Source organism: Vulpes vulpes, chromosome 3, assembly GCF_048418805.1.
Source record: "Vulpes vulpes isolate BD-2025 chromosome 3, VulVul3, whole genome shotgun sequence".
NCBI classification, from domain to species: Eukaryota; Metazoa; Chordata; class Mammalia; order Carnivora; family Canidae; genus Vulpes; species Vulpes vulpes.
Window position 1 is genome coordinate 103,040,146 of NC_132782.1, and position 12,400 is coordinate 103,052,545.

Consider the following 12,400-nt stretch of genomic DNA (forward strand, 5'->3'; position numbering starts at 1 on the left):
CATCTGGATCTTCTGGGGGACTTGTCAAATCTCAGAAAATTGGGCTGTATCCCCGGAGGTTCTGATTTGGCAGGTCTGGGTGGGGCCTGAGATTCCGCATTTTTAACAAGTTCCTAGGTGCTGCTGAGGCTGCCCTGGGGACCATGCTTTGGTTCCCTCTGAGGAGAGATAATCCTTGTGAAGTGCTTAGCACTTGCCAGTCCCATAGTAAAGGCTCAGTGCGTGCCTGCTGCCATGACGACTACTACAGGTGGTGGGGTTTTCTGCTCTTATTTCTGGACCTCAGTGCCTGCAACAGATTTCTATCCTTGCACAGAGCCTGTGGGCCTTGGGCTTAAAGGTCTGGCCACCCTTGTTTTAAGCACAGTAGAAGATGCTGTAGGAAGGGTTCTGTTGTGTAGACATTTACTAAGTGCTCACCATGTGCCAGGCCCTGGGGTAATGGGGTCATGGCATCTCACCCTGGGATTCTTGACCGTTTTGGCAAGGCCCTTCCCTCCAGGAGCCCAGAGCCTTGCGGGAGACAGATATAAGCAAAGATATTATTACATGGACCCTAACTGAGTACAAGGAGGAGAAACAGAGCATCCTAATGCCAGTGGAATTGAACTGAACCCCCATCATCCTACTGCATACAACCATCATCTGTAGACTATTTCATCCAACAATGATGGAATGCACATTCCTCTCAAGCTCACGTGGAACTTCACCAGTTAGACCACATTCTAGGGCATAAAACACACTTTAATGAATCTAAAAGAATAAGCATACATTGTCTGCTCTTGGAGCTCCATGGAATTAAACTAGAAATCAATAAGAGAAAGATAGTTGGAAAATCCCCAAATAGTGGAACTTAAACAACATACTTCTAAATAGCACGTGGGCCCAAGAAACCTCTTCCTCGGCCCTTGGCCCATGTGTTGTTTCGAAGTGTTTTGGTATGTAATTTAATTTTCTCAAGTGAAATTTTAAAATATTTTGAACTAAGTAAAAATGAAAACACAACTTACCAAAGTCTGTGGGGTGCAGCAAAAGCAGTGCCTTGAGGGAAATTCATAGCAATGCCAATGGTTTCAGCTTGGCATCTGCAGTGCCCCCTGGAAGGGTAAAAGTCTCTCATTCTCTTTTGAAAGAAAAAGAACCACTGTGGTTGTAATACCACCACCAATAACACCACCACCTGTTCTTTGTTGAGTCACCTAGTAATGTGCCAGATTCCTACTTGGGAGGGTTTGCTATACCTTCTGCCCAGAAAATTATTTCCCTGAATATCTACTTAATTACTCACTCAACTTATTGGGGAGATCACCCCCATTACTTTCTCTCTCCCCCTTTACCCTGCTTTATCTTTCTAACCACATCTCACCACTTGGAATATTATATACTTACATATGTAATCATTGTCAGTCCCTTCCCATTAGAGTATCCATAGGATATGAGCTGGGGTGTGTGTGTGTGTGTGTGGTGTGTGTGCGTGGAGACACAGGGTCTCTATTTTGTTCGTGTCTGTATCCATAGAGCTTGGTACATAGTAGGTTCTCCGTAAATATTTGTTGGTAGATGAAGGACTAAAGGCAGGCAGGAGGGGTGTGCCTTATTTCCTTATGCCTGCCTGATGAAGTAGATGCTGTTGTTACCCCCTTTTTGTAGAAGGAGAAGCTGAGTGCCACAACATGGCACCAGGCCAAGGCAGTGGCAAGAGCAGGATTTATTCCCAGGTTTATGTGACAACATCAAAGAGAATTTGTTCTTTGTGTCACTCAGGGGCTTTCAGGATTTTCCAAATAGATAATACATGGAAAGTAATCCTTTGCATACCTCCCCTTACCTATTGCTAGTAGAAAGGTGTTGGTCAGCACAGTAAAGAATGGGGGGTGGTGCCCACCAAAAGGGAGCAGAGGACTTGGGGTCTCCACCCTCTGGGCTTGGTCCTCTGGTCTATGGTGGGGGTGGAGGGCCCCTGGGATGGCCAGAGGCTGACAGACACCAACATTAATGTGCCCCACAGTGGACCGCATTGTGGGCCTGGACCAGATGGCCAAGATGACAGAGAGCTCACTGCCCAGTGCCTCCAAGACCAAGAAGGGCATGTTCCGCACGGTGGGGCAGCTGTACAAAGAGCAGCTGGGGAAGCTGATGACCACGCTACGCAATACCACACCCAACTTTGTGCGCTGCATCATCCCCAACCACGAGAAGAGAGTGAGGCCGCCTGCCTGGTTCCTTGGGTGGTCAAAATATCCTCCCTGGGATATTGTCAGGGGGCTTTGGGAAAGGGAAAGGCAGACCAGAGTAGAGGGGCAGGAAGACAGCCTGACTCCATACCCCAACGGCTCCATCTAACACAGGTAGAAGGTTGTCTGAATTGGGTACCTATTCTCCATCCTGGAGGCAAAAGGAAGCAAGGGGACAGAAGTGACCTTCAGCCTTGGAGTTTCCAGGGCATCAAATCACTCATTCATTCATGATTCCAGTCAATATTTACTGAGCTGCACCTGTGCCAGGTATGGAGGACACAGTGCTGGATAAATTGTAGTCTTTGCCTACAGGTTTCTTTTTTTTTAAGATTTTATTTATTCATGAGAGACACAGAGAGAGAGAGAGAGAGAGAGAGAGAGAGAGAGAGAGGCAGAGACACAGGCAGAGGGAGAAGCAGGCTCCATGCAGGGAGCCCGATGCGGGACTCGATCCCGGGTCTCCAGGATCACGCCCTGGGCCGAAGGCAGTGCTAAACCGCTGAGCCACTCGGGCTGCCCTGCCTGCAGGTTTCTTATGGTGATCTAGTGCAGGGTGCTCACAGCTGGGGCAGTCGTGCCCCCCCCCCACCAGGGACATCTGGCCATATCTGAACACTTTGTTGGCAGTCATAACTGGGAGGGAGCTGCTGTTCCCATCCAATATGCAGAAGCCAGGGATGCTACTAAATGCCCTATGGCACACAGGGCAGCCCTCAGAGTGGGAAAAGCAGTGACTAATCCAGCCCAAGACGTCAGTAGTGCTGATGTTATAGGAGACACAGTGGGAGAGAGACACACACAAGCTGATACGCACAATGTGGTAAATTATGAGAACACTGTGAAGCTGGAGCTCCCATTGCAGCTTCAGGGCTCAGAGAAAGCTGCCTTGGGAACGAGGAGGCATCAGCTTGATGACGTGGAAGGCAAAGTGGGGAAGGCATCCTAGGCAATGGGAGCGGTAGAAACTAAGATTGAGCTGAGGAATGAAAAGTCGAGGCAGTGAAACCCAAGGTCATTTCATGTTGACGTGTAATGGTGTGCGGCAGGGATTGGAGGAAAGATGGGGTTGGATCACTTGGCAGGAGTGAGGTTATGGCATTGCTTGTGGGTTGACCAGAGGATGCCACTGGGGGCTTTTATAGCAGAGGTATGTCATGATCAGACTGATGTTATAGAAATAGAATGAGAGGGGCACCTGGGTGGCTCAGTGGTTGAGCATCTGCCTTAGGCTCAGGGCATGATCTCGGGGTCCTGGAATCAAGTCCCGCATCAGGCTCCCCACAGAGAGCCTGCTTCTCCCTCTGCCTGTGTCTCTGCCTCTCTCACTGTACCTTTCATGAATAAATAAATAAATAAATAAATAAATAAATAAATAAATAAATAAATTTTTAAAAAAGAATGAGAGGTTGCAGGAGGAGGCAAAACAAGGGTGGGAAGCACGTAGGGGTTGGTGACGGTGTGTGGATGGCAGTGGAGAGCAGTGGGTCCATTGGGAGCTATCTGGGAGGGAGCTGCTGTAGAGCCAGTGAGGGAGAGGAAGTGAGGGAAGGAGAGGTGACAGGGAGGAAGCCCCAGTTTCTAGCCAGGTGCTGCTGGTGCCACCAAGTACAAGAGAGGTGGTACCTGAATCCTCAGCTGAGACCTCACCCGGTGCCTCTGTCAACCGGGGTGGCCTGACAAGGTGGGTCACCCAGCCCTGAGGTTCAGGGCTTGCTGCTCCGTGAGTCCCGGTTGCACTGGTCCACGGGCCTCTCTGTCCTTGTAGTCGGGCAAGCTGGACGCCTTCCTGGTGCTGGAGCAGCTGCGGTGCAACGGGGTGTTGGAAGGCATTCGCATCTGCCGCCAGGGCTTCCCCAACAGGATCGTCTTCCAGGAGTTCCGCCAACGGTGAGCCCGCTGGGGCCAGGCATTGGGGGGGACGCGTGGGGTGCAGGTGGTAAGCCAGCTCAGGTGGAGGAATGGAAGGACGCTGGAGAGGTGTTTGATCGGTGCCATCTGCTCTGTGTCTCCAGCTACGAGATCCTGGCTGCCAACGCCATTCCCAAGGGCTTCATGGACGGGAAGCAGGCCTGCATTCTCATGGTGAGCCCTGCCCCGGCCCCTCCCCAGGGTTCCGACTGCAAACCCTCCTGCAACCCTTCCGGTCCCGGGGTGCATGGCCAGGAGCTTGCTGGGGCGGGACCTTCCTTAACCACACCTAATGCACACATGTCGCAGCTGAGAACAAGAACGCCTGTCCCCCTCCCTTCTGCAGATCAAAGCCCTAGAACTTGACCCCAACTTGTACAGAATCGGACAGAGCAAAATCTTCTTCCGAACGGGGGTCCTGGCCCACCTGGAAGAGGAACGGGACTTGAAGATCACAGATGTCATCATGGCTTTCCAGGCCATGTGTCGTGGCTACCTGGCCAGAAAGTAAGGACCCGGGTGCTGTGGCCTCCCTGCAAACAGCCCAGAAAAACACACTCCTTGGTGGGTGGGGGTGGGGGGCTCTCTGGGCTCATGTTCGGGTTCCCTGCTTCTAAGAGACCAGAGGCTTCAGGAAGCATCCTGATTGACCAGCAGCTCCTTCTTGCAGAGGCAGAAATGCTACCACTTTAGGGATGCGCGCTAGGTATAAGGGCAGGCCCGGAAGGGGGTGAGACCCTGGGCATCGCCGGGGCTCCCCGACTTCCTTGCTGCTGAGCCTTGGGCAAGTTTGGCTTTCTCTCCAAGGCTCCTATTCCTCCCCTGGAGGATGCAAATACTCATCCCTACCCCCATGGGTTTCTTCGTGAGGAGTCGGCAAAGTGCTGCACAAAGAGGGCCAAGACAGGGCCTGGTTATCTTTTCACCAGTGAGAGAATATGATGAAGAATCAGAGGAAAGAGGATTTGGCCGTGTGCATATCCCCGTGTCCACAAGGGACTCATAAGGCTGGGTCTTGGAAGACCGGATGCCCCTTCTGTTTTGTGAGGCCTGGGGTCTGCAGGCGGGATGGGGTTCCTGGAGGGAAGTCACACCCCAAAGAAGACTGCAGGGGCTGGCCGAGCAGCTCTCCGTCCAGGCGTGTGTTGCCATGAGGTCGGGACCACGCTCGCAGCTGCAGAGCCCTGATCATGATAAGCCCATTCATTGCCGAGTGGGTCAAGACGGTCAAGGCCAGAAATGGGGAGCTCGGAGTCCAGGGACAGACCTAAGCGGTTAAATTTCATAGCAAAGTTCCCCGATGCACCCTCCCGCCGCCACTACCTGGCGCAGCCTCATTCCTCAAGTTCACCCTCGTTCCAAGGTGGCAGCCGAGGGGAGGAAGGAGGACCCGGCTCCCTCTGCAGTGGTTTTGCCAACCCGACGGCCCTTAAACACAACGGGCGTTGGTTCCAAGGCAGATCCGAGATTTCTAAAATACACTCGAATGAAGAGTAGGTTTGTCGGACGCTCAGCTGTGGGGAAGTCAAGGCACGGCTGGGGATGTGGAGGTTCCCCCTGGGAATGGCGTAGCCTAGATGGATTTCCTGGGTGGTGCTGGGACCACGGCTCTGAGTCTGGGGCTTTTTGTGAGCTGGGGTTTTCTTTGAACCCCGAGAAAGGCTGTGGCCTCCGGATTATTGAAGTTGGTCTGTGCCCAGACCACGTGCAGGTGCTGATGCTCAGAGCCTCCTGGGGGAGGGATCTGAGCTGGAGAGGATGCAGGGGATGTCCCCACGTGAGTCACAAAATCACATACTGTGGACAGGTGTGTCTTGCTTTCAGGATGCCGTGGATGACCCGGGGAGACAGGTGTTGGGTCCCCTGGGCTTCTCACGCCCCCTCTCCTCCTCCCCAGGGCCTTTGCCAAGCGGCAGCAACAGCTGACGGCCATGAAGGTGATCCAGAGGAACTGCGCAGCCTACCTCAAGCTGCGGAACTGGCAGTGGTGGAGGCTGTTCACCAAAGTGAGTGTTCGGGGCCCCACGGCCCTTGGGCCCCTCAGCCTGAGCCTGGTGCTGCAGATGCTCCAGATGTGGGGCTGCATCTGGTTGACAGCCTGTGTGCACTCGAGGGCTCCGACTCGACTGGAGCTGGCACCAGTTCTCCAGGCCTGAGAAGGGCCCCCTCCTTGTTCGGCACGTGGGTTAGAAATGCCCGAGACTCGGATGCAGGGCATCTCCACCACCTTGGGGATCCCTCGTGTTGCTCATTTATGGCCACGCTCACGTCCCCGCTGTAGCCCCGGCACCGCTCCTCTGTTCTCCATTTCTGAGATTTTGCCATTTCGAGAACATTATAGAAGTGGAGTCGTGCAGTATGTCATCTTGGCGACTGGCTCTTTTTACAAAGCACCCTTCTCTGGAGATCCTTCTAGATTGGTGGGTGTATCCACCGTTTGTTCTCTGGGTGCAGCTTGTCCTTGCAGGGCCACTGGCTGTCACAGACACAGCTTCCTCTTTCATGCCTTTGGGTGTGAAAATTGGCACAAACCTTTTTCATCAAGCAAATAAATATCCGGTGCCTGCTGTGTGCCAGGCACATGCCAGGTGCTGGGGATACAGCGATGAACAGCCATCATGGGCTCTGGTTTATGAATATTCTAGACATGCTGGGGAGCAGACACTGAGCAAATAAACACAGAAACAAATACCTAACAGTAAAGTAGGGTAAGTGCATAGAAGGAGCCGGAGTCTACACAACAGAGGCTTCTCTGGTGCCTGGTGAGGGCTGGAACGCAGGAGTTAGGAGTCAGCCCGATCAAGAACAGGGAGGGGGGGGCACCTGGCTGGCTCAGTGGCTGAGCATCTGCTTTTGGCTCAGGGCGTGATCCTGGAGTCCCGGGATCGAGTCCTGAGTTGGGCTGTCTGCAGGGAGCCTGCTTCTCCCTCCTCCTGTGTCTCTGCTTCTCTCTCTGTGTCTCTTGTGAATAAATAAATAAAATCTTAAGAAAAAAAAAAAAAAACAGGGAGGGGAAGCTGCTTTGGCAGGTTTCATCTTCATTGACCCAACTTTTGAAAAACTGTCCTAAGAAAGCCATCTGCTATAATGGAAATCAGGAATTGAGGGCATTTATCATGGTCTTATTTTTTTTATAAATTTATTTTTTATTAGTGTTCAATTTGCCGACATATAGAATAACACCTAGTGCTCATTCTGTCAAGTGCCCACCTCAGTGCCCGTCACCCAGTCATCCCCACTCCCCACCCACCTCCCCTTCCACCACCCCTAGTTCGTTCCCCAGAGTTAGGAGTCTTTCATGTTCTGTCTCCCTTTCTGATATTTACCACTTACTTTTTCTCCTTTATCATGGTCTTATTAGCAGTAGCAAAACATCAGTGCCCAAGGCCCAACAGACTCATCCATCCATGGGAGACTTTTAAGCTCTTAAAAATGATGGCTATCGAAAAGCCCTCAGAAGAGTAGGTTTTGTTTTGTGTTGCTTGTTTGTTTTATTCATGAGACACACAGAGAGAGAGGCAGAGACACAGGCAGAGGGAGAAGCAGGCTCCCTGCAGGGAGCCCGATGCAGGACTCGATCCCGGGGCTCCAGGATCCCGCCCTGAGCCAAAGGCTCAACCACTGAGCCTCCCAGGCGACCCAGAAGAGTAGGTTTAGAAGGAACATACCTCCACATCATAAAGGCCTGCTATGAAAAACACACAGCTGACATCATCCTTATTGGGAGAAACCTATGAGCTTTCCCCTTAAGCCGGGAGCAAGGCGGGGAGGGAGGCCCTCTCTCACCGCTTCCAGTCCGCGGAAATGGCAGCTATCCAAAAACAAAGTTGTGAAGCTGACAGGGCAGCATGGGGCAGTAGTTATCTTGTGGTTTTAACTAATGGGAGCGACATATTAAATTGGACAGCGTGATCTCGGCCGTATTTCTTAAGCATGTAGGAGAAAAGACTGGCGGGAAATGCCAACGATGCGTGTAATGACCTTGATGGGGGGTGTAGAACGTGATAGATTTTTCTCTCCCTTTTCTCCTTGGAACACGCCAGTTCGTCAGCATAATTTCTCTCTCTGGGAAAAGGACAAAGTGGGAGAAGGAGAGACTTTTTTCCTTTACACTGTGCACCTGTTTTTCGGTTCTGATTTACGGTTTCTCAACCTCAGCACTCCTGGTATTTTGGGATGGATAATCCCTGGTTGTGGGGGCTGTCCCATGCATTCTAGAGCATGCAGCGGCATCCCTGGCCTGGGCCCACTAGGTGTTGGTGGCATCCCCCTGCCCCTGTTGGGACAGCCCAAACCGTCCCCAGAAATTCCCAAGTGTCCCTTTGGTGTGGGATGGCCCCTAGTTGGGAACCACGATCTAAGCTGCTAGGAGAGCTTATCTCTTCCTTGTGCCACAAAAGCAAGTGACGGCTGACCATGTGTACGCAGGTGAAGCCCCTGCTGCAGGTGACACGGCAGGAGGAGGAGATGCAGGCCAAGGAGGATGAGCTGCAAAAGACCAAGGAGCGGCAGCAGAAGGCAGAGAACGAGCTCAAGGAGCTGGAGCAGAAGCACACACAGGTAGCAGGCCGGAGCCTGGCGGGGGCCATGCACGGGGGAGGGGGGGAGCACACGTGTCCCCGCTGGGCTCACGGGCCACCTCCCTGCTCCCCACGTGCAGCTGGCTGAGGAGAAGAACCTGCTCCAGGAGCAGCTGCAAGCAGAGACGGAGCTGTACGCTGAGGCCGAGGAGATGCGGGTCCGCCTGGCGGCTAAGAAGCAGGAACTGGAGGAGATCCTGCACGAGATGGAGGCCCGCCTGGAGGAGGAGGAAGACCGAGGCCAGCAGCTGCAGGCCGAGAAGAAGAAGATGGCCCAGCAGATGCTGGTAAGGCCCTGCAGGGGCTGCCCTCGCTGTGCGCCGTGTCACTGGACCCCCACTGCAGGCCTAGAGGTGCGCGTGGTCCTGTATGGCCCCCCCCCGGGGGGTGCAGTTTGGAGAGGACCGGCACAGCTTTGAACGCGGGTCCCCTGGGCGGCTCCCTTCTCCTGCCCTCCGTGTGCAAACACCTTTTATCCCCCTAGCAGCCCCGGCTAAGGGGCGGTGGCATTAGTTGGCTGTCCTCATGGGACCAAAAGGGCCCCAGAACTTAGCAGCTCGGAATAACAAAGCATGACGTCACACGGTCAGGAACCTCAGAGCACTTCGGCCACTGGGAGGTTCTGGCCTGGAGTCTGTCACGGGGATGCAGTCGGGGTGCGACCCCAGGGCTGAAGGACCTGTGTCTGTGTGGCCTGCTCCCATGGCTGCAGTCAAGATGCCGCAGTTTCTCCCTGGGGCGGGGCTGGGTGGCTTCTCCTTAGAGCTACACGGTGGCTGGTTGGCTTCCCCCAGGGTGGGAGGCGAATCACAAGAGGTAACAGGAAAGGAGGCCACAATGCCTCTCATAGCCTCATCTCGGAGGTTACACTCCATCGCTTCCTCCCGATCTTATTAGAAGCATGTCCTGGGTGCAGCCCGCACTGATGGGGAGAGGAATTAGCCTCTGCTTCTCGAAGGGAGGGGTACCAGAGAATTCACGGACACATTTTGAAACCACCACGGAATTGACTCTCCCCATTTGATGCATGGAGAGACTGAGGCTCCATGAGGCCAGTGGTTTCCCAAACCCTTTATTTCTAGTGCACAGGAGCCCTGAGGCCCGGCCTCTGCACGGGTCGGTCCCCAAGCTCCAAGGGAGGAACCCCGTTGGGAGTGAGGCTTGTGATTCTTTTCTCTCCCCCCAAAGGACCTAGAAGAACAGCTAGAGGAGGAGGAAGCCGCAAGGCAGAAGCTACAGCTCGAGAAAGTCACGGCTGAGGCCAAGATCAAGAAACTGGAGGACGATATTCTGGTCATGGATGACCAGAACAATAAGCTGTCAAAAGTGAGTGGGGCTGTGTCTGGGTTAACATGGCAGGACCACGGGGTTAAGGGCTCCAGCCCAAACTGGACAAGTCCTTGCGACACCCGGGGTGAGTAGGTCACTCTGGGCGGTAGCCACCAGGCAGCCCCACTGGGTTCAGGCTCCCTGTAGTTCTCTGAGCTACAGGTCAGCCAGGCACCTTCTGTGAGCCAGGCCCTGTTTGGGGTGCAAGGCATGTGTGGTGAAGGTGGGCCCTGCCCTGGTGGGGCTCATACTCTAGGGAAGCAGGATAGATAATCCTACACCTACCCATTAATGACCATCACAATCAGGGTCCTGAAGATTGCATTCACCATACTATAAAAATAGATCATTAGGGGATGGAAGCGAGGTATTCAGGGAAGGCTTCCTGGAGGAGGTGACAATGATGAGGAAACCTGAAGAATGAAGAGTAGTTGGAAAGGGGGTGAAGAAGCAGCCCAGCAGATGGTCCTCTCTGTGCAAAGGCCCTGAGGCAGGGAAGAGCTAGCATGTGGCAGAGAGAGATGAGGGCACGGTTGCCTGGAACATGAAGTATGAGGGGCAGAGGTCACATGAGATGGGACATAGTTGGGGTTTTTTTTTAAGACTTTATTTATTTATTCATGAGAGACACACAAAGAGAGGCAGAGACACAGGCAGAGGGAGAAGCAGCCTCCACGCAGGGAGCCCCATGTGGGACTCAATCCCGGGACTCTGGGATCATGCCCTGGGCCAAAGGCAGATGCTCAACCACTGAGCCGCCCAGGCGTCCCACATAGTTGGGTTTTAAGGAATAACCATCAAGGAACTCCTCTTTATCCTTTTGAAACTAGAGGTTGTATTTGGTGTTCATGCAGGTTTTTCTTTCCAACTGTTTTTCTAGAAATGACTAAAAAATGCAATGTAGATCCCAGAGAAGAGGAAAAAGAAAAAAAAAATCACTGATGTTTCTTTTTCTTTCCCCTAAAAGGAGCGAAAACTCCTCGAAGAGAGGATTAGTGACTTAACAACGAATCTTGCAGAGGAGGAAGAAAAGGCCAAGAATCTTACCAAGCTAAAAAATAAGCATGAATCTATGATTTCAGAACTGGAAGGTAAGCTGGCTACCCTGAGGAGGGTGTTAGATGGGTGTTTTAAAATGAGAGAGCAAATCTGAGCCTCTCCAGGCTCCTGCAGCCAACACACCTGTCATAACGGAGGTGCTTTTCATCGGCACTGGCTTTCTCCCACAAGATAGTGGTCTGGAAAAAAAGAAAAAGATAGTGGTCTGGGCTGCAACTGTTGCCTGTAGGGCTATGTGTGCATGTGTGTGTGTTCACGTTTGTGTGTTTGTGTTCATTCATGTATGTGTTATGTGTGTTCCTGTGTGTTCATGCATGTATGTGTTATTGTGTGTTCCTGTCCATGCGTGTTCACACATGTGTGTTTTGTGTGTGTGTTTGTGCACGTATGTGCTATTGTGCTTGTGTTCATGAGTGTGTTTGAGTATGTGTGTTCATGTGTGTTTGTGTCCATGTGTGTTCATGTGTGTATGTGTTTGTGTTCGTGTGTGTATGTGTTACTGTGTTTGTGTTCATGCGTGTATGTTTTGTGTGTGTTCATGTGTTCATGTTTGTGTGTGTTCATGTGCATTCACGCATGCATGTTACTGTGTGTTCATGTGTGTTCGTGCATGTATGTGTTTGTGTTCACGTATGTGTTTGTGTTCATATGTGTTTGTGCACGTATGTGTTATTATGTGTTCATGTGTGTTCATGCATGTGTGTGTTTGTGCATGTGTTCATGAGTGTGTGTGTTCATGAGCGTGTGTGTATGTGAATTGCCGGAGCAGGAAGGCTTGTCCTCCGGGCGCCTTTCTGGTGGTCTCCACCTGCTGAGGGGCCCTGGCTTCGTCGCAGTGCGGCTGAAGAAGGAGGAGAAGAGCCGGCAGGAGCTGGAGAAGCTGAAGCGGAAGCTGGAAGGGGAGGCGAGTGACTTCCACGAGCAGATAGCTGACCTGCAGGCCCAGATCGCAGAGCTCAAGATGCAGCTGGCCAAGAAGGAGGAGGAGCTGCAGGCGGCCCTGGGCAGGTAGCCCGGCTGAACACGCTGTGCGTGTTCGTGTGTCCCGTGGGCTCCCGCCGGACCAGAGCGGGCCCCACCTTGCTCCTCCTCCTCCTCCTCCTCCTCCAGGCAGGCCTCCGTCCTGCTGGGTGCCTCCTCTGTCTTGCTTGCGCCTCCAGAGCCGTGCCAGTGACTTTCTTCTCTTCCCCGCAAGCTCAGCTTCTCTCTGCGTCTCCCCTCCACCTCCTCCATGCCTGCCTCTCCATGTCCAGGCCTTCCCTCGTCTACACTTGTGCACAGAGTCCG

General features: G+C 52.9%; 1 protein-coding gene across 4 annotated transcripts in view; it reads left to right on the forward strand.

Annotated features, from left to right (window-relative positions):
- MYH11 (myosin heavy chain 11) overlaps positions 1-12,400 on the forward strand; it is a 112,286-nt gene that overhangs the window by 79,199 nt on the left and 20,687 nt on the right. For all 4 annotated transcript variants that reach the window (XM_026003166.2, XM_026003167.2, XM_026003165.2 and 1 more), the window contains 10 exons: positions 2,009-2,202; positions 4,003-4,124; positions 4,250-4,319; positions 4,492-4,652; positions 6,043-6,151; positions 8,574-8,705; positions 8,806-9,012; positions 9,914-10,051; positions 11,022-11,145; positions 11,950-12,121. In XM_026003166.2, the coding sequence (XP_025858951.2) occupies positions 2,009-2,202; positions 4,003-4,124; positions 4,250-4,319; positions 4,492-4,652; positions 6,043-6,151; positions 8,574-8,705; positions 8,806-9,012; positions 9,914-10,051; positions 11,022-11,145; positions 11,950-12,121 (1,429 nt within the window). The remainder of the gene's footprint in view (positions 1-2,008; positions 2,203-4,002; positions 4,125-4,249; positions 4,320-4,491; positions 4,653-6,042; positions 6,152-8,573; positions 8,706-8,805; positions 9,013-9,913; positions 10,052-11,021; positions 11,146-11,949; positions 12,122-12,400) is intronic.